At 44.4% G+C, this 22854-nt stretch overlaps 2 protein-coding genes across 8 annotated transcripts in view; one reads left to right on the top strand and one right to left on the bottom strand.

The window, feature by feature from the left end:
• Positions 1-17247, top strand: part of NASP (nuclear autoantigenic sperm protein) — a 36022-nt gene extending 18775 nt beyond the window's left edge. For 2 of the 4 annotated variants that reach the window (XM_027108684.1, XM_027108687.1), the window contains exons 3-15: positions 4292-4402; positions 5911-6009; positions 7052-7161; positions 7858-8844; positions 12484-12563; positions 12961-13046; positions 13156-13229; positions 13964-14152; positions 14270-14436; positions 14835-14891; positions 14978-15055; positions 15735-15863; positions 16354-17247. In XM_027108684.1, coding sequence (XP_026964485.1) covers positions 4292-4402; positions 5911-6009; positions 7052-7161; positions 7858-8844; positions 12484-12563; positions 12961-13046; positions 13156-13229; positions 13964-14152; positions 14270-14436; positions 14835-14891; positions 14978-15055; positions 15735-15863; positions 16354-16434 — 2248 coding nt within the window. In that variant the 3' untranslated portion in view covers positions 16435-17247. The remainder of the gene's footprint in view (positions 1-4291; positions 4403-5910; positions 6010-7051; positions 7162-7857; positions 8845-12483; positions 12564-12960; positions 13047-13155; positions 13230-13963; positions 14153-14269; positions 14437-14834; positions 14892-14977; positions 15056-15734; positions 15864-16353) is intronic. The other 2 variants (XM_027108685.1, XM_027108688.1) reach the window with 2 other exon arrangements.
• A 932-nt stretch (positions 17248-18179) lies between these two features.
• On the bottom strand, positions 18180-22842 carry CCDC17 (coiled-coil domain containing 17). Of its 4 annotated transcripts, none has more exons than XM_027108689.1 (13): positions 22030-22842; positions 21873-21947; positions 21549-21795; positions 21298-21460; positions 20995-21078; positions 20788-20906; positions 20423-20539; positions 20042-20190; positions 19841-19938; positions 19479-19697; positions 19098-19308; positions 18920-19030; positions 18180-18618 (listed from the first exon to the last, which is right to left on the bottom strand). In XM_027108689.1, the coding sequence occupies exons 1-13, from the start codon at positions 22201-22203 to the stop codon at positions 18481-18483; spliced, it is 1905 nt and encodes a 634-aa protein (XP_026964490.1). In that variant the 5' UTR covers positions 22204-22842; the 3' UTR covers positions 18180-18480. The 4 variants fall into 4 exon arrangements, 3 of the variants coding, with proteins under 3 accessions (XP_026964490.1, XP_026964491.1, XP_026964492.1); XM_027108690.1 differs by having other exon boundaries at positions 19479-19682; XR_003433246.1 differs by having other exon boundaries at positions 18505-18618; positions 18920-19026.
• Between the last annotated feature and the right edge of the window lie 12 nt (positions 22843-22854).

Here is a 22854-nt window from a genome sequence, read left to right as displayed (position 1 = left end):
GTGGCGCATGGACTTAGTTGCTCTGCGGCATGTGGGATCTTCCTGGACCAGGGCTCGTACCCGTCCCCTGCACTGGCAGGCGGATTCTTAACCACTGCACTATCAGGGAAGTCCCAGAACAACGATTTTTAATGTAGCAGTATGAAAAGTTCGTCAATACATTTTCAGATTCTGCATTGCAAATAACCTTTAAGGAACTACCACTCATTGAGTTTTGGTGTAGTATCAGAGAAGAAAATCCACAGCCATTTACAAGATTATTCAAGGGAATTCCCTGGTGGTGCAGTGGTTAGGACTCCGCGCTTCTGCTGCCAGGGGTCTGGATTCGATCCCTGGTCAAGGAACTAAGATCCCACAAAAAAATTTAAAAAGGTTATTAAAGTACTCCCTTTTCCAAACAGGTATCAGTGTGAGGTCAGATATTTTATACTTCAATGAAAACAACAAATCCCAATGCGTTAAATGCAGAAAAATGAATATGAAAATCCAGCTTTTCTATTAAGCCAGACATTGAAGAGATTTGTAAAAATGTTCAGTAGTGCTTCTCACTAAATTTTTTATGTTTGGGAAATACAGTCATTTTTTCATAGAAGTCATGTTAACATGTAACATTTTAAAATATTTAAAATTTTTTTTAGTTTTAATTTCAATATGGTAAATACAAATAGATATTACTCACATACAGAAAGGCTCTTCGAGGGCCTTCTGTAATTTGGTAGCGTAAAGAGTCTGGAGACCAAAAAGTTTGCGAGCCGTTGCTCTCCTTTTAAAATAATTAATTAATTAATTAATTTTTGTCTGCATTGGGTCTTTGTTGCCGTGTGCGGGCTCCTCATTGCGGTGGCTTCTCTTGTTGCAGAGCACAGGCTCTAGGTGTGCAGGTTTTAGTAGTTGTGGCTCGTGGGCTCTAGAGCGCAGGCTCAGTAGCTGTGGCACATGGGCTTAGTTGCTCTGCAGCATGTGGAATCTTCCCGGACCAGGGCTCAAACCCGTGTCCCCTGCATTGGCAGGTGGATTCTTAATCACTGCACCACCAGGGAAGTCCCCATTGCTTTTCTATATAAAGACCAACATTTCCACTTGTTCAGTGGATCCCATCCTCAGTCATCTACTCAAAAACAGAGCTCTTGTAGTTCTCTATCCAGCAGTACTACTCCATTCCTCTCCTATGAGCTTATTTGTACTGCATAGTCTTATTATTTGTATTGCATAGTCTTCCCTTGGTATTCATGGGGGATTGGTTCCAGGATACCCCCGCCCCCAGTACCAAAATCTGTGTATTCTCAAGTCCCTTATATAAAATGTCATAGTATTTGCATGTAACCGAACACATACTCCTATATACTTTAAATTGTCTCTAGATTACTTATACTACCTAGTACAACATAAATAGTTGTAAATATTATGAAAATGCTATGTAAATAGTTGGCCAATATGCAGCAAATTCAAGTTTTGCTTTTTGGAGCTTTCTGGAATTACCACACACTGTACACCGCCCCCCCCCCCCCCGAGTATTTTTAATCTTTGGTTGATGAGAAGGGCAAACTGTATTCCTTTTTTTTTTAAAGAAGATGTTGGGAGTGGGAGTTTATTAATTAATTTATTTTTGGCTGCATTGGGCCTTCATTTCTGTGTGTGGGCTTTCTCTAGTTGTGGCAAGCGGGGGCCTCTCACTATTGCGGCCTCTCTTGTTGCAGAGCACAGGCTCCAGAGGCGCAGGCTCAGTAGTTGTGGTGCGCAGGCTCAGTAGTTGTGGTACACAGGCCTAGTTGCTCCGTGGCATGTGGGATCCTCCTAGACCAGGGCTCGAACCCGTGTCCCCTGCATTAGCAGGCAGATTCTCAACCATTGCGCCACCAGGGAAGCCCTGTATTCCTATTTTTAACCCTTCATTGATCCCCCACATCCCCTTCTACCTATTACTTCATTTCTGTTTCTTGGACAAGAAAACATGAAAGAGTTGTTGTTACTTTGTTTCTTTACTTCCCCTTTTTTATTTCCTGAACATTCTTCAAGTTTTTCTTTCACCATTCTAAAATGGTCTTGGGCTTCCCTGGTGGTGCAGTGGTTGAGAGTCCGCCTGCCGATGCAGGGGACACGGGTTCGTGCCCTGGTCTGGGAAGATCCCACATGCGGCGGAGCGGCTGGGCCTGTGAACCATGGCTGCTGAGCCTGCGTGTCCGGAGCCTGTGCTCTGCAGCGGGAGAGGCCACGACAGTGAGAGGCCTGCGTACCGCAAAAAAAAAAAAAAAGTGGTTTTGCTTAATGGTCATTAATGCCATCTATATTATTCCTTAATCTAGTGATTAGTTAATCTTGTCAGTAACATTTGATCCAGTGGATCACTTTCTTTACATGTCTTCATTTGGCTTCAGGGATACTATATTTTTTTCCCTTACTATCTATTCTTTTTTCAGTAGGGGGAGTGACAAGGGCTTGTTCTTCCCCATTTCCCCTGCCTCTGATGTAGAAATGCTCTCAGGGCTCAGTCCTATGACTTCTTTATTAATAGTCACTCCCTAGGTAAATCTCCCCCAGTTTAGCTCAGGCCTGTGGCTTTAAGCGCATAACACCCCATTTGTATCTTTAGTCCCTACATGTTTCTTGAATCTCTTCCTTTGAATATCTTGGCGGTTCAGTAGGCATCTTACAATTAACATGTCCAAAACTAGATTACCCTGCCCCTCACCTGCTTTTTCCTCAGTTGACTATCTCAGTAAATGGCAGTGTTGTATAAATCTTGATCTAGATGGTCTAGATGATCTAGAGATCTAGATGGTCCCTGCCACTAACTCTGTTTTCACATCTGTAAAATGGAGATAAGTTACAGCCTTATGAAGTGGATACCAAGATTAAATGTAAATATAGGTATAATTATCACATGACACATAGTAAGTGTCCATTGTTATCACGGTTGCCCAGGCCAGAAAGCATTGGTTTTATCACTTTCATTCAAGAAATTATGTATCCAGTACGTTAGCAAATTCCAAAATAAGTATATTGAGAATCTAACCATTTCTGCTATTTCCTCGGTCTTAGCCTAGATTCTTTCTAAGTAGTCTTCTCCTTCTATTATTATTATTATTGTTTTGAAGGTTTTTTTTTTTTTTTTGGGGTTGTGCTGGGTCTGTGCGTAGGCTTTTTTCTAGTTGTGGCGAGTGGGGGCTGCTCTTCGTTGTGGTGCGTGGGCTTCTCATTGCAGTGGCTTTTCTTGTTGTGGGACACAGGCTGTAGGTGCACAGGCTTCAGTAGTTGTGGCTCATGGGCTCTAGAGCACAGGCTCAGTATTTGTGACACACGAGCTTAGTTGCTCTGCGGCAAGTGGAATCTTCCCGGACCAGGGCTTGAACCCGTATCCGCTACATTGGCAGGTGGATTCTTAACTGCTGCGCCATCAGGGAAGTCCCCTAAACTGCACATTTTTGAAGTGAGCAATTTGATGAGCTTTTACATGTGTATATACCTGTAGACCAATATCATAAGATAAGGATATATTTATCATCTCAAAATTTCTTTATGCTCCTTTGTACTTCATTCCCTCTCCAGGCAACCACTAATCTACCTTCTGTTGCTGTAGATGAGTTTGCATTTTGTAGAATATTATCTAAATCGAATCATACTGTATGTACTTTTTTTTTGGCATCTTTGATTCAGCATAATTAAGATTCATCCATGTTATGTGTTTCAACAGTTCATTCCGTTTTATTGATATTCCATATTGTGGATATATCACAGTTTATCCATTTGGGTTTCTAGTTTTTGGCTACTGTAGATAAAGCTGCTATGAATATTTGTGTACGTGTCTTTATGGGCATATACTTTCATTTCTCTTGGGTTAATACCTAGGAATGGAATGGCTAGATATCATATGGTGGGTATATATCTAACTTTAAGAAACTCTCCAGCTGTTTTCTAAAGTGACTCTCCCATTTTACATTCCTGTCAGCAGAATATGAGAGTTCTAGTTGTTCTACATCTTTGCCAACACTTGATGTGGTCAGTCTTTACATTTTCACCATTCTAGTGGGAGTATAATAGTATCTCATTATGAGTTTAATTTGCATTTCTCAAATGACTGATGTTGTTGAGCGTCTTTTCATGTGCTTATTTACCATTCATATATCTTGGTAGTGAGCTTTTTTAGTGATAGGTAAGTGTGGGTTAGCTAAGCCTTGCCAGAGTAGTTCAGAGGTTTAAAGAAATTAAAGTATTATGGTTTAAATGTAGCAGGTATTCCAAAAATGTTGGTTCTAAAAGTATTTGACGTTTGAAAAAAATCTTTCTCTTGCAGTCTGGATGTGGATAGTGAAGCTAAGAAACTATTGGGTTTAGGACAGAAACATCTGGTGATGGGGGATATTCCAGCAGCTGTCAATGCCTTCCAGGAAGCAGCTAGTCTTTTGTAAGTACTGTGTTTTGCTATGATGGGATATTGTGTTCCTAATAAAGTTGAATCATAAAAAGTTGTTTAATGGGATAAAAAGAATAAAGAGCAAGAGTTTAAGAAGATTTGATTATTTTTCATGTGTAAATTTATTCCTATAACTATAAAACTTATGTATCACTGACCAATTTCAGCCTTTGATTTTCCTGAGTTAAGGTAATTTGTTTTCTGTTCATCACTAACTAACTTGTCCTGGTTTTGGTTCAGGGTCATATTTGTCCATTTTTCCCCACAACCCTTACTCCTTCTAGAACAGTCTTGCTCCTGGATGTCTGCAATAATCTTTTCAGATTATTGGCCTCTGGCCTCTGGTCTCTTCATCATCACCTGAGTCTGAAGAGCTGAGGTTCTGGTATTCAGTGGTGTGCTAAGGGTAGGGCCCAGATTTCATCTGATGCTGAGTATTTAGGTATTTTTATATAAAAGTATGTGGTTATCTTAAAATGAAAATGTTAAAATCTAAGTTTTTAAGATTAAGCACATAGAAACACGCTTCTTAGCTTATTCCTTATTCCTGGAAAGTTCAGTATTCTCACTGTCCTGCCATTAAGGGTATTTAGGAGGAAAATTTGAGATGCGTTATTTTAATCTAGTAGACTACCCTTAAACATGACCTTCATCACAATAGTTTCTTTGTTGTACTGTTTACTCTCACTAATCTCTCAGGCTGTTAGTTGGCCTGACTTAGCATGATTTCTGCCAATCCTTTACCCCATGATAGCTGGTCTCCTTACTCCACATAAAGTACCTCCTCCTTACCATTTATCACACTTGTGATTTTTTTCCTCTTCTTCTTCCCTGTCTAGATATTAATAGCTTAAATTTGTATATATAGTGCTATCTGTATTTCTAAGCATTATTTTAAATGATTTTATATACATTAACTTAATTAGTTCTTGCAATATCTCTGACTGGTTCTTAACATTTCCATTTTACAGATGAGAAAACTGAGGTACTGTGAGATTAAGTAACTTGACTAAGGTTAAAAGTTAGAGGCAGGATTTGAACCTAGGCAGTCAGGCTCCAGAGAACATTCTCTTAACTCTTTATCATCATGCCTTTCCATGGACTTTATTCATGCTTTGGGTCCCAGCCAAAGGCCCTCTAACTCTAACAATATTCTGGCCCGTATTGACCCCTATCTTATACCAGGAGAAACGCCTATTAATGTAATTTGGCTCTTAGATTATATAGTATAACTGTAGCAAATGGATGTCTTTTAGAGTATATATTATATTCTAATTATATAATGTATATTATATATCTAAATTTGTAATTATATACTATATAGATGAAGAACAGGCAACATTAATTCATTCATTCTTAAAGTCCCTTGGACCTTGACTTCAAAGCAAGAGGAGTGGAGCATTGGTTTCCTAGAAGGATGTGTTACAGAAGAAATGTCATTTTATAGCTAAAGAACTAGGGGAAGAAATTTTTAGACTAGATGTTAATTCAGATCTTAGCTGTTATTCTCTTTGTAGAGGTAAGAAGTATGGAGAGACAGCTAATGAATGTGGAGAAGCCTTCTTTTTCTATGGGAAATCGCTTCTGGAGTTGGCAAGGTATGTCTTTCAAGCCAAGTCTTTAAGGAATATGTTTTGTATCGTAGTAGTCTTATTTAAAAACTTGCTTCTTTATTTGCTAAGATTGTTTACTAGCTTTGAGATTTCACATGAGCTAAGTGGGACTGGTTTTACTGGGGGGGTTTAGAAGGAGCATGAAATATTGATGGAAGTTTTTTTTGGGCAGGGGGGGCATGCTGTGGGCTTGTGGGATATTAGTTCCCCAACCAGGGATTGAACTTGTGCCCCCAGCAGTGAAAGCGTGGAGTCCTAATCACTGGACCACCAGAGAATTCCCTTGATGGGAGTTTTGAAAGTCACCTGATACAAAGAGTAAAGTTATACTTAAATTTTGACTTTTGCAGTAATTAGAAGCAGAGGTCTTTCCATTAGTGAATAGTCAGTCAGTAATTTATCAAAGTCCAATTTAGAGAGAGAACCTTTGAAATCACTCTCAGCTAGCCCAAAACAGTCATCCATAAGAAGGACTGAATGAAGGACAATTTGAAAACACTGGCATGTGAAAATGTCTTAAGATAAGACTCACAAGTAGTCTTAACTGTTGGAAAGTTGTTGTGTATTTTCCACCAGAATTTATTAATCAGAATAAAATATATTGAGGGTACACAGAGGAGCAAATATTCTGTAATCTATTTAATCTCAGTTCTGCTAAGTTTTCTAATTTTGTAGAGCATTCTAAGGATTTGTCTTGAAAACCTTGCCAGAATGTTTTTGGCCATCTAGAGAAATGTAGGTGGATGAGAAGTTTGGGAAATATGGCCCTTTTGATAAGAGTCATCAGTGTTTTTTCAGGTGGCTGGATAAAAAGGGTATGTTTATTTCTTTCAGTGCTCTTACAGCCTTAATTTATATTAAAAGTTTTGATCATTGCATTTCTTTCATGAGTGCTTATAGTTTATATTCTCTGTACTTGCTTACTCTTCTGTTGCTTTTTATAATACAGGACTACAGTTTCTGTCTTACAAAGACTGTTAGGTTCTAGCCATCATACCTTTAGTGCTTTCTCCTTTTGTTCTGCTAGAATGGAGAATGGTGTGTTGGGAAATGCCCTGGAAGGTGTGCATGTGGAAGAGGAGGAAGGAGAAAAAACAGAAGAAGAAACTCTGGTAGAAAATAATGATAACATAGATGGTATGTGGAGTTACATGTGACATTCAAGAGATGCGACGTTGATTTCTTGTGTACAAGTGATGGAAATAGGGCTCTCCTTACCCTGAATGGTCTCTCCTGGGATGACACCTGCATCTGGTGGAGACTGCAGGGGAGGTGGCTGATTACTGAAACAGATAGCAGGCTTTTGTAAGGGGATAACTTAATTTCCCAAATAAGTCTGGTTATTTAAATTGATGTTTTAAGTATTAAAACAACCTTAAATATTTTTCTGATGTGAATTTTAAAAAGTCTTTACAGCTCAGTTATTTTAATGGCTGGGCTTTTGGAGCCCTTTTACATTTTTTTGTGTCTAAGAAAATTAAATGTTAATTTCTAATTTGAGTTTGGCTGCTAGAATTTTACATATCAGATGGAGGTCTATATAGTGTATAGAAGAGAATGTAAAGCTTGGCATCTCTTACCTAACTGATATCAGAATGCTCAAGTAAAATAATATCTAATTTAAGGAGCTTGGGTTTCTTTTGCAGTAAGTTGCTCTGCTAGCTGGGAGTTTCCCTTTGCTTTTCTCAAGGGGGCAGATAATTTGCAGGCCATCTGCTAAAACATAAGCCAGGCTGTTTGAGGGTTTAAAGGGAATGTATTTTTAGTTTCCATTTATGCCTTTATCATTAAACTCGAAGACATGTTTATGCTTCATGTTCTTTAACCATGTAGAGGAAGCAAGGGAAGAGTTGAGAGAACAGGTTTATGACGCCATGGGAGAAAAAGAAGCCAAAAAAACAGAAGACAAGTCTCTGGTAAAGCCTGAAACGGATAAAGAACAGGAAACTGATATGGAGAAGGGTGGAAGAGAAGATATGGATATAAGTGAGCCTGCAGGGGAACTACAGGAAAAAGTTGAATCAACTCCAGATCAGTTAACTGAAACCACTAAAGAGGGAAAAGGAACAGCAGCACCAGAAGGACTGAATGAAGCTGAAGTCACTTCTAAGAAGGCAGAACGGGAAACACCAGATGCTGAGGAAGGAAAATCAGTTTCTGGAACTGACGTCCAAGAAGAGTTCAGAGAAAAAGGAGGTCAGGGAGAAGTAATTGCGAGCATAGAGGAGAAACCAAAAGAAGCTTCAGAAGAGCAACCTGTTGTGACTCTAGAAGAGCAGGGCACTGCAGTGGAGATAGAAGCAGTCAAGCCAGTGGATGTGGGTGGGGATGAGCCAAAGGAGCAGGTAGCTGTCTCTGCAAGTGAGCCAGGAAAGGCTGTTCTTGAGCAGTTGGTAGGGCAAGAATTGCCTCCTGCTGAAGAGTCACCAGAGGTGACAGCACAGGCTGCAGAGGCCTCGGCTGCAGAAGCTGGATCAGAAGTCTCCGAGAAGCCTGGGCAGGAGGAGCCAGTTCTCCCTAAGGATGGTGCAGTCAATGGACTATCAGCTGCAGGGGATCACACTCCCAATGAACCGAAGACTAATGCAGAAGGATGGACAGAAACAAAAGATGGCTCAGGACTAGAGGAGAAGGTCAGGGCAGAGTTGGTTCCTAGCCAGGAGGAGACTAAGCTGTCTATAGAAGAGTCTGAGGCAGCTGGAGATGGGGTTGAGACTAAGGTAGCCCAGGGGGCTACCGAGAAATCCCCTGAAGACAAAGTTAAGATAGCTGCTAATGAAGAAACACAAGACAAAGAAGAACAGATGAAAGAGGGTGAAGGTAACCGGGACATGCAAGAGCTGCAGTGGGTGGAGTACATTCTGGATTTGACTCACTAATCATGGGTAAAAGTCAGCCTTCCATTCAGGATTTTCCGTCTGCCTTTAATCCGGATTAGGAAAGGGCTAAGTGAAAATGGGGTTAGTTTAAGAAGGTGGTGATAAGTTGAGCAAGTTAAAGCAAGTCTTCTTTAGCTGGCTTATAAACTAACGCTTTACTAACTGCAAAATAGGCCTTTCTGTGATATCTGAGACTTGGCTAGCTATCAGTAACTTGTACCATACTAGCCAATAAAGGTGGGTGGGAAGTGGGGTAGATAGGGAAGTAGTGGGCTAGGCTGGCAGAGAATGCTGAATGGATGTTCACTTGCATGCCTCTTGATTTTTAAATTTACCGTTCACTTGGTTCCTTTTTCTCTGCTTTAGGAATCAGGATTAGAGCAGTAGAATCCACTGAATTGATACACTTAAGCAGGCATGCCATTTATATGAAGGCAGTTAACCCTTGAATGTTCTATCGCCAGAGTGGAAGAACTCTGGTAATCTTTACTTTTAGTCTTCAGTAAGTGTTTAGAGGCTTATTCACATTAGTTAAATTAGCCCCCTCCAAAGATAACAGAAAACCTAACCGTTAAGCCCTCTTGCTGCTTTCCCCCCTCATTTCATGCTTGCTTTGGCTGCTAAACTGAATTTTTTGTTACTTAGAACATTATAAAGTGTGAATGCTTTATATAGTATTATTGGTCTAATTGTGATTCAGTTTCATTAAGATGTATAAGCCTCTAATTACCAACTCCATAACTGGCACGTCTGACTTGAGTTATACTATCATTTGAGGATTCTACTGTCCATAAGATTTATCTAATGTTGTTATTAATAACCATAGGTATATTCTAATTAATCATTATTACACATATATATTACTTATATAATTGACAGACTACTTCGAGTTCTCTTAAGTTTTAGATGTTCAAAGACCCATTATCAATATGTGTAGCTGATTCTGGTAAACTTCCTTCTACCTATGTGCAGGTCCCTGTACTCCAGCCAGCACAGGCATGGTAACCAGTAGTGAATTGGCTAAATGGTAGAACCATTGGGCTACTTATTGGGCTTTAGGAGATATCTATGGGAAAAGCACAGAACTGAATTCCTCAATTTAAAAAAACCTCCCATGTCTTAATTTTTAATGATAATTAGCTAGAGTAGTAAAAAGCTCTGCTGGCTCTCTGAAGTTGGACTTTGAATAATAAGCTACAGTAGAGATGTCATTTCTCCACAGTTCAAAAACTATTCATTTGAGTCTCACAAGTAACATTGTTAGAGCTCTCTCACATACATTACTTTTGATTTCCAAAATACAGTACTGTGTAAGTAGGTAGTATTACTCCAGTTATAGTGATGAGGAAGCTGAGGCTTAGGGGTTACGTGACTTGTTTAGGGTCAAACAGTACATCACAGTACTGGAATCTGACCCTAGATCTGATTTGAATGTATTGTTCTTCCAAAGATACCTCACACTGAGGAAGGCAACTTTCATCCCTTCTGTTAACCCACCTCTTGTCAGAAATTTACATGGTAACACTAACCTGCAGAAATCTTACAAGAGGTTTTCTCTTAAAACCTCCATTTCCTGCCATCTCTTGGGCTCTCTATATCCCTTAAAAAAAAGAAGATAATAAGCCTATTCTTTTCTCATTGTCACACTAGATATGATTGGTAAGTGAACAAAATTTTAATGTTGTAGGCATAAAGCTTGACCATGCTCAGACAGACTGTACAGGTCAATTTGTAGTGTTTCCTGACTATCCTTTGGGAATGCTAGAATAACCAGAGAATCAGCAGATTGCCTTTACTTGGCCTTTGAGAGTCATTCTTCTGGTTTGCACAACTCTCTGCCCGTACTGTTTTGAAGATGCTACAAGATCAGAGAAATGGTATGTTATAAAACATTGTTTCCCTTTCTCTGAAGGATGGCATACCACAAAAAAGACTCCATTTTCAAAGAAGCTTAGAAAATATTTTAACAGATCTCTTTACTGAGGCCTTCACTGCATTCCTAGTAATATGTGGGTACAGGTTACCAGGTTGGAAAGTGTTATTTTAAAGTAATGGCTTTCTCTTTAACCTAGCTCCCTCTCCACCATTCCATGAAGGTAGTACAGATTCCTCAAGAGAAACCAATATTTTTCTCAGACCATTATAAGAATTTTAATTTAAAAATTTGATGTAAAACTCCAAATAACTATTTTATGCAAATTAGATGTCAACTTTTAGCATTTTGGTATGAGTGGAACAGATACCAGATAAATAAGAAGAACATAGAATAACAACATTTTGTCAAATTTTCCTACAAATTGGGAAGGTAAGGTGTTTGGTATTTTTAGTATTGTGAGAAATACAAAGATCTGCTTCACCTGTCATATATTCTGGTGGAGGATGGGCTTCATTGTCAGAGTCAATAAAACCACCCATCTAGTCTAACATCAGGGAACTAAGTACACAAACCACTTCAAAATTTGGGCATGGAAATATAATGGTGTATGGTGGTGTGGGTACTTATATTTCAGAAGCACCAAATTACATAGTCAACAGGAGAAAAGGGAGGCACTTGATAAAATGCGGTTTTAGTTAACCTTTTATAGAGGTTAACTATAATTAGCTTGTAACTTTAACTGGTTCTTAGAGGGCTTTAGTTTGTCCTAATTTATAGGACTTTTCTGTGCCTATTCCCATCCCGAAGCAGTATTGTTAGATAAAAGTCCTTTAACCTGACTTCATGGCTCTAAGGCCTAGTTTTTAGTTAGGAGACAATATTTGAGCTTTTCTGCTGGTGTTAAATGCTTAATGAAAGATGGCAGAGATAGGCACATTATACCCATTTCATGAATTGTGGACCCCCAAAGGTTCATTTATTAATCACTTGACATTTTGAACTTTAAGTGATGTGTAGAGCTATTTATCAGCAGCCTGTCCTTACAGGCAGTTAACTTGTGAGTGTTGTTAATATGGTGAAATATGGTGTTGATATGGCTGGAAATTTTAACATGGTACTGCTCACTCAAATTCTGTACGTGCTAGAGCTGGCTGGAGTGTGTGGCATGCTCATTGGTGAGAGTTGGTAAGGGCTATGCTTTTCCGTTCACAGTTCTGTTGTGGGAAAGCTAGTCTCTTGAGTATTCTTGCTTTGAATGGACTGGAGTAATTTAACTTTTGGTATTTTCTTAGCCTTACTAGTATTAACTGACAATTGGCTTAAAGACCCCAGGAATACTGGCTGAGGCCTCCAGCTGATTCTGGTTGAGTAGATGGGAGCTTCTAAAGCCCATGAATAAAAGTCAGCTAATCTGTTTTGATCTGAACGGTCCAGGTTGACTTTTAGAAGAGAAACACAGCCTGTTGATCATTGAAGCTCTGAACCGTAGACACTATAAGATTATACAGTCTAAGTCTGGATTAGACTTGAATTAGACTGTTAACCACTGGCTTTATTATTTACATCCAGTTCAGATGTTAACTGATTTGGCTTAGTATCTGGCCTGTCCTACCTCAGAATGTAGGTTATTTGACAAATGTTTATTGGAATTTTTGACTTGTCAGATCCTTAATATTCTCAATACTGAAGAATTTTTACTTGCAGAAACCGAGGGCTCAGAAGAGGAAGATAAAGAAAATGACAAGGCTGAAGAAACACCAAATGATTCACTTCTTGAAAACAAGGTGAATTATTTGTTCAGTATCATTGTCTACTTTCTTATTGTGGGACTTTGGTTTACTAGTGTAGGCATGATTATTATAGGTAGCTGTTTCTTGGTTAGGGCTTGGGGACCCTTTATTCATGCTGGGAATAGACAGATCCATTTGAACCCAGGGGGTCCTGTCAGTTAGGACATGACCCAACATATCACTGCTAACTATCACTGACAAGGTGATATGGGGTAGACTTTGTAGGGGTCCATTCTGTAGGTTTAGGGAGAAAAATATGAACTTTGAATCCTATATCAGTCTCTCCCCGTCCCACGCCCCCAAGCTATACTAAATTATACATTTAGATTTATAATCAAATGATGCCTGTCTTGTACTTCTGCCTAATACTAATGATTTGGATATACTTCAGTCTCTTCAAGAAAATGAAGAAGAGGAGATTGGGAACCTAGAGCTTGCCTGGGATATGCTGGATTTAGCAAAGATCATTTTTAAAAGGTAAAACTCTTGGTGCTTCTAGGTTGGGAGCTTGGTGGTTGAAGACAAAGCAGTTAGGGTTCGACAGATGCTTATTAATAAGGTTTCTGACCATCTTTCCTTCTTTTAGGCAAGACACGAAAGAAGCTCAGCTTTATGCTGCACAGGCACATCTTAAACTTGGAGAAGTTAGTGTTGAATCTGGTAATACATTTTCCATTTTACTCTCTTTTCTAACACATCCCTTGCCCCTGCCTTAATCTTCCTCTAATTCCTTAAAATCTAGCTCAATTGATCATAAATTGTGGGCAATTAGCTTTAAAAGGACAGTAGGCTTTTTTTCTTTTTGGCCGTATTGTGCAGCATGTGGGATCTTAGTTCCCCAGCCAGGGATTGAACCCCTGCCCCCTGCATTGGGAGTGCGGAGTCCTAACCACTGGACCGCCAAGGAAGTCCTTCTCAGTAGGGTTTTTTTTTTTTTTTTAAATTTATGGCTGCGTTGGGTCTTCCTTGCTCTGCGTGGCCTTCTCTAGTTGGGGTGAGCGGGGGCCACTCTTCGTTGCAGTGCACGGGCTGCTCATTGCGGTGGCTTCTCTTGTTGCGGAGATGGGCTGTAGGCACGCAGACTTCAGTAGTTGTGGCTCACAAGCTCTAGAGTGCGGGCTCAGTAGTTGTGGTGCACGGGCTTAGTTACTCCGTGGCATGTGGGATCTTCCCGGACCGGGGCTCAAACCTGTGTCCCCTGCATTGGCAGGCGGATTCTTAACCACTGCACCACCAGGGAAGCACCTCAGTAGGTTTTTTAAAGTCATTTTGATGGTTTTTAGTCAAGAGTCCTGGAGATGCTACGAAGAAAAATGAAATATAAGATGGGAGCATATTCCTGCAGCATGGTCTGAAATTTTAGAAGTATTGCTTGCTGTTTTTCTCTTCGTTAGAGAATTACATCCAAGCTGTGGAGGAGTTCCAGGCTTGCCTAAACCTGCAGGAGCAGTACCTGGAAGCCCATGATCGGCTCCTTGCAGAGACCCACTACCAGCTGGGCTTGGCCTATGGGTACAACTCTCAGTATGATGAAGCAGTGGCACAGTTCAGCAAATCTATTGAAGTCATTGAGAAGAGAATGGGTGAGTAAGCATCAGCTGTTTCCACAATGATTTTGATGGATCCAGTATTGACAGTTAAAAAAAAAAAGGCTTCTTTTGTGTTATCTGTTACTGATCACTTCAGCCTGTTCTTCCTAGCTGTACTTAATGAGCATATGAAGGAGGCCGAAGGGTCACCTACTGAATATGAGAAAGAAATTGAGGAGCTGAAGGAGCTGCTACCTGAAATTAGAGAGAAGATAGAAGATGCAAAGGAGTCCCAGCGTAGTGGGAATGTAGCTGAATTGGCTCTGAAAGCAACTCTGGTTCGTTTGGTTTCCTTTTAAAGTTTTGATAATAGTATATTCGATATTGTTGAAGGCCCTTTATCATGGTATTAGCGTGCCATTTGCTTAAGAATCTTAACTTATGACTTGGTTTCCAGGGAGTTGGAGGTCAGAGGGAATGTGAGAACTCATATACTGTTCCTCTCAAATAGTAAATATTAATGCTTAAGATAATATGCTCTGGAGCCAGACTGTGTGGGTTTGAATTCTATCTCAGCTACTTACTATGTGTGACCACGGGTATGAGTAGAGGAGGTGAGTGATGTTGCTACTATATGGTGGCCACTAGTATTTGAGGTCTTAAACAGTTGCTTGTAGGTGGGTGACCTGGTCGGCTCTGTCCTGGGACCCACCTGGGTTTGTCATCTCTCACACAGGTGGAGAGCTCTACTTCAGGTTTCACTCCTAGTGGAGGAGGCTCTTCAGTCTCCATGGTGGGTATTCAGGTGGTTTTTGTCACTTAATATTACACCTCTGTTTGTCTAGGAGTACATTGCTAACAAAGGTTTCTTATTGCCAGATCGCCTGTAGAAAGCCAACAGATGGTGCTTCCTCATCAAATTGTGTGACCGATATTTCTCACCTTGTCAGAAAGAAGGTAAATCTACATGTGGTCATTTCTTTTCTGTCTTCTTCTCACTCTGCATTTTTTTTTCCTCCAAATGATACATGAGGAGTATCTTTCCTATGAACACCCCTCATACTAGGTGCAATAAGACATTCGTTTTGCAAAAATAGGCGAGGATTTGAATGAAGATCGGTCTTGACTGAGTATGTCTTCTAGCAAAACTTTCCTGGTTTTTAGCCCAAGGGCTCTCAGGAAAGGTGATGAGGAGGACTGGTCAGATCAGCCCATCTTAGGAAGCTGGCAGGTTTACAGTAGTCATTCAGCAGCAGATCTCTTGATACTTAAACTTGTGTGAGTCTGCCTTCTGCCTGTTGCAGTAATTTTTTTCTCTTGTGGAAGAGCCTGAACTCTTGCTTTGTTTCCTGACTCAAATGTAGGAATTCAAATTTGTGGGTTGGTTACTGTTCAGATCTATTCCTCATCCCCACCCCACTCTTCCATTAGAGAGGCTGAATTGGTATGTTTGGGCAGACCAATCTGTTTCTGCAGAGGACAGGTTGTGGCCAGGGAGACCCTTAGAGCTGTGAATCCTGGTGTTGGGATCTTTGCACCATAGGGAAGAGGGGGGCGTTAAGGAATTGTTTTACAGTTGTCCTTTTGAAAACATTAAGCACACTTGTGAAGCCTTCACCATTAATTATATCTTTAGAGAAAACCGGAGGAAGAGAGCCCCCGGAAAGATGATGCAAAGAAAGCCAAACAAGAGCCGGAGGTGAATGGAGGCAGTGGGGATGCTGTCTCCAGTGGAACTGAAGTTTCGGAAAACATGGAGGAGGAGGTGGGCAGTTAAGCAGGGTTTGGACACTTGCCTCATTTCCCCTTGTTCTCAGGGCCTGGGGAAACCAGTCCTTCTAAGTGCATGTTCCCCAACTTGAGCCTGTTTGGATTACTTGAGTGCAACCCTCAAAAACAATGAGGTCATACAGGAAACAGTTTGGTTACAAAATATAGGACGTCTCATTGACAAATGGAACCTATATACATATCACCGGTCCCACTCTAATGAATGTATGAGAAGACACTTAATTGGCAAGACCATTCAGTCTTTTTTTGCTCCTCTTTCTAATATGAACACTGGCTCTGTCAGCCCTATTACAGAGAATTTAGGAAATGGCCTTATAACTTGTGGTCATTGCTCTTTTAGTGTAGAGAGCAAAGCAGATAAGGGACCTGTGTTTATTTCCTCTGACTGAGGCCTGCTCAGTTGTGTAAGAAAGAATGGCTTAAAGTAGGGTCACTTATGCCCAGGCTCCCTGTTTATCTTCCAGGCTGAGAATCAGGCTGAATGCCGGGGAGCAGTGGAGGGGACAGTGGAGGCTGGAGCTACAGTTGAAAGCACTGCATGTTAAGAGAGGGAGCAGAGCCTTCCTCCCAATGGAAAGTGTTTTTGTATATAATGTATTTTTTCACTTTTGGGGGATTCTTTTTGTATAACTTCAATAAAGATTGTAAGCAAAGGTTGAGGCTTTGATGATTTTTTTTTTTTCCTTAAATATTGGCTAAATGTGTGCCTTGGAGCACTCCGGGTTTTATATGGTGGCCAAAGGTTTTTGTGGGTTTTTTTTCCCTCCTCTACTGATCTCTGTGTTGGAAGTTCTAATCCAGATTCCTGTCTGATGTGGAGGTGATGAAATCAAGTGTGGCTGTAGGCCCTTATCTTCCAATGGTGCTATATTTTTTCCATCTTAAATACTCTGAACCCAGCTGTCTTGTGAACTTTGAATGGTGCTCTCCCTGGACAGGAGCTATAAAAAACAAGACTTGGTGAAGATCTTGCTCTTCGGTGCTGATACTGTTTGATGGACTTTGACTGTGAACTGATAACAGCTTCTAAGCCAGGCCTTAGGTGGCACCTGTCTTATCCACCTCGTCTCCAACTGGGGCCATAATCCTGTCCTGGAAAAAAGAACTGAAGAAAACTTGGGGCTGGGGAGCGGGGAGTGATCCTTGAGGAAACTGGTGTGCTAATTGTAGAAAATTGAGCTTTCTGGTTTGAAAGTGACTAAGGGACTGACTGATGGACACTCTGGATGTGGTTGGAAGAAGGAATCTGGGGGGAGAACTGGCTGGTTGAGTTATATTTGTTATAACAGAAAATATCAACAGTTGGAATTGTTACCTGTCCACAGTTTTGACTTCTTAAATAAAGATGCTAAAAAGCTCTTGGTCTCTGGACTTGTGTTTAAAGATCTTAGAGTGGGATCATGGGCTGCCTGGAGCATTTCAGTGGGATGTGGGGTTGAAAGGTGGATAATGGGTCAGCAGTTCTGGCTGCCCAGTGTAAGGGTGCTGGTGGTTAGGGCACTGTTACTAAAGCCATCCCATTGGGCCCTCGCTGATGTCCAGGGTGCAGGGCTAGTGTGAGACCCATGACTTGGCTGCCTCTGACCTGACCTTTAAGAAATTGGTATTCACCAGGCAGTATTTGGATCTGAATTCCAAACAGTGCCTGCCCTCTACTACCTAAGGGGTTTAGTATTTCCAGCATTCATAGGGCTACTTTGCTGCACTGTAGAGACAGCAGGTTAGAACCTGCTGTTTGAATATCTAATGTTGGAGGCGGAGGGAGCTTTTTTTTTTTTTTTTTGCGCAGTACGCAGGGCTCTCACTTTTGTGATCTCTCCCGTTGCGGAGCACAGGCTCCGGACGCGCAGGCTCAGCGGCCATGGCTCACGGGCCTAGCTGCTCCGCGGCATGTGGGATCTTCCCGGACTGGGGCACGAACCTGGACTCTTTACCACTGCGCCACCAGGGAAGCCCGGAGGGAGTTCTTGACTACCAGGCCTTTGACCTTTGGCTGACACTGGGGTCTGGGGCCACGCCCAATATAACAATTCAGGTTTCACTTGTGACCATCCTTCCTGCCGCCAACTTGGGAGGAACATGACTGGGTTGTCTTTCTGTAAGTATATATGGCTACAGGAGCTCCCTGTTTCATGGTGACCTTGAGAACCTGGAAGGCTTCCTGGGTGATGTCCTGAAGAAGCTTGGATTTGGATGAAGAAGTGGGCGGTAAGACTGGCTTTAGCAAAAAAAACCAGGAATGAGTTCATCAAGTTCCTTTAGCTGAATGAAAGACTGTCTCCAAGTCACCTTTCAGAGAATTTTCTTATATGCCAGGCAATACTGTAAATACCTGACATATCTGTTTAATCCTCACATCAATCTTTTTTACAAAAGGATAAGAAAGGCCAAGTACTTGTGGAAGGTGGTAGAGCTGTGATGGGAGCTCATGTTGTGTGTTCACATCTGTATTTGCTTCCAGACCCTCTGTCAGAACACGGAGTAGTAAAGCTGCAGATGGGAGAACAGGCCTCAGTCTAGGCCCCAGTCCTGTGCCTGTGAAGCTACTCATACGCCCATTCTTCTGGACTCAGAAAGCCAGTGGGGGTGGGTCAAAGCTGTGCTGAGGGCGCAAACCCTCCTCTCTGTGCTTGACTCTGCCGCTGGTGGGGGTCTTCAGGAGGAGGGGGGTCAACAAAGCCAGCTGTTGGGGCCAGGGAGCTGGCCTCCAGTGAAGATGAGTTGGGCACCTGTGGAACAAGGAGAAGGTTGATCTTTAGCAAAAGGTTTATGTAGAGGTTAACAGCACAGTTTCTGGCGTCAGACCACCTTAGAGTCAACTGCTTACTGTGAACCAAGTTAACCTTGTGCTCTGATTTTCTTACTTGCTTACACAGTAGTACATACCTAATAGGATATGTGAGGGTCACATGAGTTAATTCACAGAAAACATTTAGTAGTGGGTTGGCACATACATAGTGATCAACAAATGCTGGTTATTAACCACATCAGCCACACCTGTGGGGTCCCCAGTTATAGTTGGGCCCTCACCAGAGGTGGGTACTGGTACTCGTGGGCACTTGCTGGATTGATCTCTGCCAGTGTCTGTACATCTGCATCTCTTGCATTCACCAGCCGCAGAAAGAGCTCGGCCTGACCTACCTGGGAAGAGGTGAAATGGTACTGCATCTGTACCGTGGAGGACCCAGTCCCCATCCTCCACACTCACCTGGGGAATCCCATTCAGCTGCCCAAAGCTAAGGCTGGGGTCCAGAGGAAGGGTCCGAAGTGGGAGACGCCAGCGACCACTTAGCACCCTCTGATCCCGGTCAAATAGCACCAGCGAGGCCCAGGCTTTTGGCAGTGGTGCTTTAGCCCATGCCAGCCCCTGCCAGGCTTGCAGCTCACAGACCAAGGATACTGATGGTGAAGGTGGTAGTCTAGAGCAACCAAAAACAGGTGTCAGGAGCCAGAAGTGGCTCTGCTCCCTTCCTAGGACTTGGCCCTCAGGGCCAGTGGCCCTGTATACAGATGAGAAAATGTAGCAGAATGAGGGACAAGCCTCAATTGCGGCAAAAAGCACCAACATCATAAATCTCCACCTACTGACCTGGGTATAGGCTGCCTGCTGGCAAGGATGGCACAGTTGCCCATGGGCCCAGGAGCTGGAGGTGGGGGCAAGCAAAGGGCTGGGGGCAACGCTGTGGTCCCTCCTGTATCCTGTCCATCTCGGGCCAAGCCAGTCAATAGTTGCACCCAAATCCAAGAAGCCTCAAGGCCCCGCAGGAAGTCATAGAAAATGACAAGGCCAGCCCTAGGAAACACAGGCCTCAAGCGCACACACACCCAAGTCCTCCTCTCACCCTCCCAACCCCCAGCCAGTCCCCCCACCCTAGCTGGCCCTAGTGGGTCTCCTTAACCAGCAGTGGTGACTAAGTCACAGAAGATGTCAAAGGAGGGAGCAGGCCTCACCCAGGGTCGTAGGGTGCAGGGCCCAGAACGTCAGTTGTGGGCAGGAGGAAGTGTGGATCCAGGCCCAGGTTCCTGGTCATGGTTCCAGGAAGCTGCGACTGCAGGGGAAGAGTCAATTCCTCCAGAAAGCCTCCTAGGTGTCCTATGCTCCCCCAACTGCACAGAGCAGAACTGCCCCTGTCCCAACCCCTGGGTCCTCACAGCCTTTTCGGCGCCACCCAAGAATAGGACGCCTGTGGAGTGTGGAAGCAGCGGCAGCGGGGGAGCCACTGGAGGCGGGAGGCTTGGGGGATCTTCCCTTCTTCTCAGGCGTGGGCTGGGATTGGCCACAAGTCTCGGCTCCCTGTGCCCTAGGTGCAGGGGAAGAGTAGGGCGCCCTTGAGCAGGACGCAGCAAGTAACTGGGCTGAGGTACTCCTCCCCCAAGAGCCAAACCCCTACGGACACCTGGAGATTGGCATGGACACAGACTGATTGGGCTCAGACACAGGTCTTATTCCCCGTGCATGGTGCCTCTGACCCCTTCCTCTGAGCCTGGCCTGCTGGGGAGGGCTAGGCGGGGGGGAATTGGGTGCTCACTGACCCCAGGGCACCCGGCCTGCACCCCTCTGCATCTGCAAAGCCAGGATTTCTGCCTCCAGGCGCCGATTTTCAGCCTCCACTGCTAGAAGCTCCTTGAATGCGGCACCTGCCTGTCTTCCTGCGATTGAACAAGTTTGACCTGTCATCTCTGACAGCTGGTGACCAGCTGCTCTGAGCAGCTCTCCAGCCTTAGGATTCTCTGGACAAGGCTGGACTTGTCAGCTAACATTGCAGGCACCCCCCGCAAAGACAGGTGTTCTACCTTGGGTTTTTGCTCAAATGGTTCCCAAGCCAAAGATGTCCTCCCTCATCGCCCTTTTCTCTCCCCAGGGCTAAGGCCCTCCTGGCTGGCCCCCTCATGTTCACCCCTGCGGGTCCGCGACCGCCGAAGCTCCAGAGCTGACGCCTCCACTTGTAACTGCCATATCCAGCCCAGAACGCCGGTGTCCCGGCCCCCGCCTCGAATGTAGGCCTCACGCAGGGCCCTAGGGATTAGGGGACAAGAAGGCAGAAGCGTTTTTCCAGGACCGATCAGCGTTTTGCCCCGTGCCCGCCTCGGGGCCCGGATCTTACCCGATCTCCGCAGCCAGAGTCCCTGGGTTTGCCTGTAGCACCGGACCACAGAGTTCTGCCTCTCGTACGGCGTTCAGCCGGGTCCTGGGGTGGAGGACGGCCGGCGCGGGGGTGGAATCAAGGACCCAGACCCCGGGCCTCCGGCAGCACCGCCCCTTCCCGACCTCACTCGCGCGGCCTTCCAGCCGAGTCCGGGTGCATACCTCGCACGTCCAGCCGGGCCAGGCCCCGCCCCCCGCTCCGGCCCCGCCCCCCCGCCAGCCGTTGACTCGGAGCTCCCGGGATCCGGCTCGTCGGCCTCACCCGGGGTTGGCCTGTAGCTGCTGAACGTGCGCCCCTAACTCCTCTAGAGCACCCCGCGTTCGCCCGGCCTCTGCCCGGAGTTCTCGAAGCTCCCGCTCCAGGCTGAATATGCGTGATTTCCCGTCCCGGGTCCAAGCCAAACCTTGGAGGTGCCGGCTCAGTTCTGAGGGGGTAAGAGATCAAATCAGAACGGGTCGGGCGACCTCAAGCCAAGGGGGAGGGTGGGCCCTAGTCCCCCTCTTTTCCCTTACCCTCGCCGCGTCGCTCCAGGGCACAGCTCTGTGCCTTGGTCTCTGCCAAGAGCCTTGCGTGAGTCCGGTGCAGCGCCCGCAGCCGCTCGCCGGGGCTCCCAGCAGTCTCGTGGTTGGGACCCTGAGTCGGTGCCTCTGACCGCCTCCAGGGCCCCTGTGACCCTCTGGGGACCTCTGTTATGCTGGGTCGCATTTCCTGCAGATACAGCCGCAGCCGCTGCACCTGGAGGTAACAGTAACCCGCAATCTCCATGTTGGGGTAATCTGACCCACGCGTGATCTATAGGTTTGGTGGGGAGGCTCAGTGGGGAAATCCAGGTATACCTCATCTGTTAGCCTCTTCAGAGCCGATTTGCTGGCCTCCTGGTCTGGGAGGCCCTGGTGTTCTTCTGGCACAACCTGGGTACAGGGTGTGGGGTGAGGAATCCTCTGAGAGTTAGTCACTTCAGTACCATCTCATGGCCATGGAGGAGGCCCTTACCCTGGGTACCCGTGGTTCAGTGGCTATTGGGGGCTGTTCTCCAACTGTCAGCTCCCGGGGCTGACGGCCAATGCAGAAGCGCTGAGTGTGGGTGGCCAGCAGGGCCCAGGAACGGAAAACCATGTCACAGGACCCACAGGGCAGGAGCCCTAGCTCCCCGGAGTGGGAGTCCATGGGATGGGACTCCTTTCCTGATAGCAGCCAAGACCTGCAGAAGACAGAACAGAGGGGCAGGGGAAAGGGAAAGGAGGATGAAATAGCCAAAGGCAGAGAGGAAAGGCCAGGTTTACCGGTTCAAGTTTATGTTTGGAGAGGAGCTAAAGCTCCCTGGGCAACAACCTCAGGTCTGGGCAGGTCTGGTGAGTGAGCGGGCAGGCTTGGTCACCTTAGGGAGGAGCCCCTGGCTTGAAAAAGATGTCATAAAATCTGTTCCCATTGCATGAGTATGGGCAAGTCTCTAACACCACACCTTGGTTTTCTTGCCTATATTAATAAAGGGGAGCAAAGAGCTGCCTCCTAAACTAGCTGAGCCCGTATCACATACTCCGTCTTGGTTATTTAATAGCCTCTGGCAGGGAAATGTCACCTTGTTCGTTCTAGTTTTGCCCAAGTGGATGTAACCCAAGTTAGTGTCATTCTCCATTCCAAGGAATACCTGAGTAAGAGGAGGCATTCTGCCTGGAAACCATGTCTTTCCCGTAGACTAAAAGCTTTTCCTTGGGCTTCCCTGGTGGCGCAGTGGTTGGAGTCCGCCTGCCGATGCAGGGGACATGGGTTCGTGCCCCGGTCCGGGAAGATCCCACATGCCGCGGAGCAGCTGGGCCC

The sequence above is a fragment of the Aethalodelphis obliquidens genome, unplaced genomic scaffold, assembly GCF_003676395.1.
Source record: "Aethalodelphis obliquidens isolate GAN/ISIS:26980383/991018 unplaced genomic scaffold, ASM367639v1 scaffold9, whole genome shotgun sequence".
Classification (NCBI taxonomy): Eukaryota; Metazoa; Chordata; class Mammalia; order Artiodactyla; family Delphinidae; genus Aethalodelphis; species Aethalodelphis obliquidens.
Note: the sequence above shows the minus strand (reverse complement) of the source record. Positions and strands in the feature narration are given on the sequence as shown.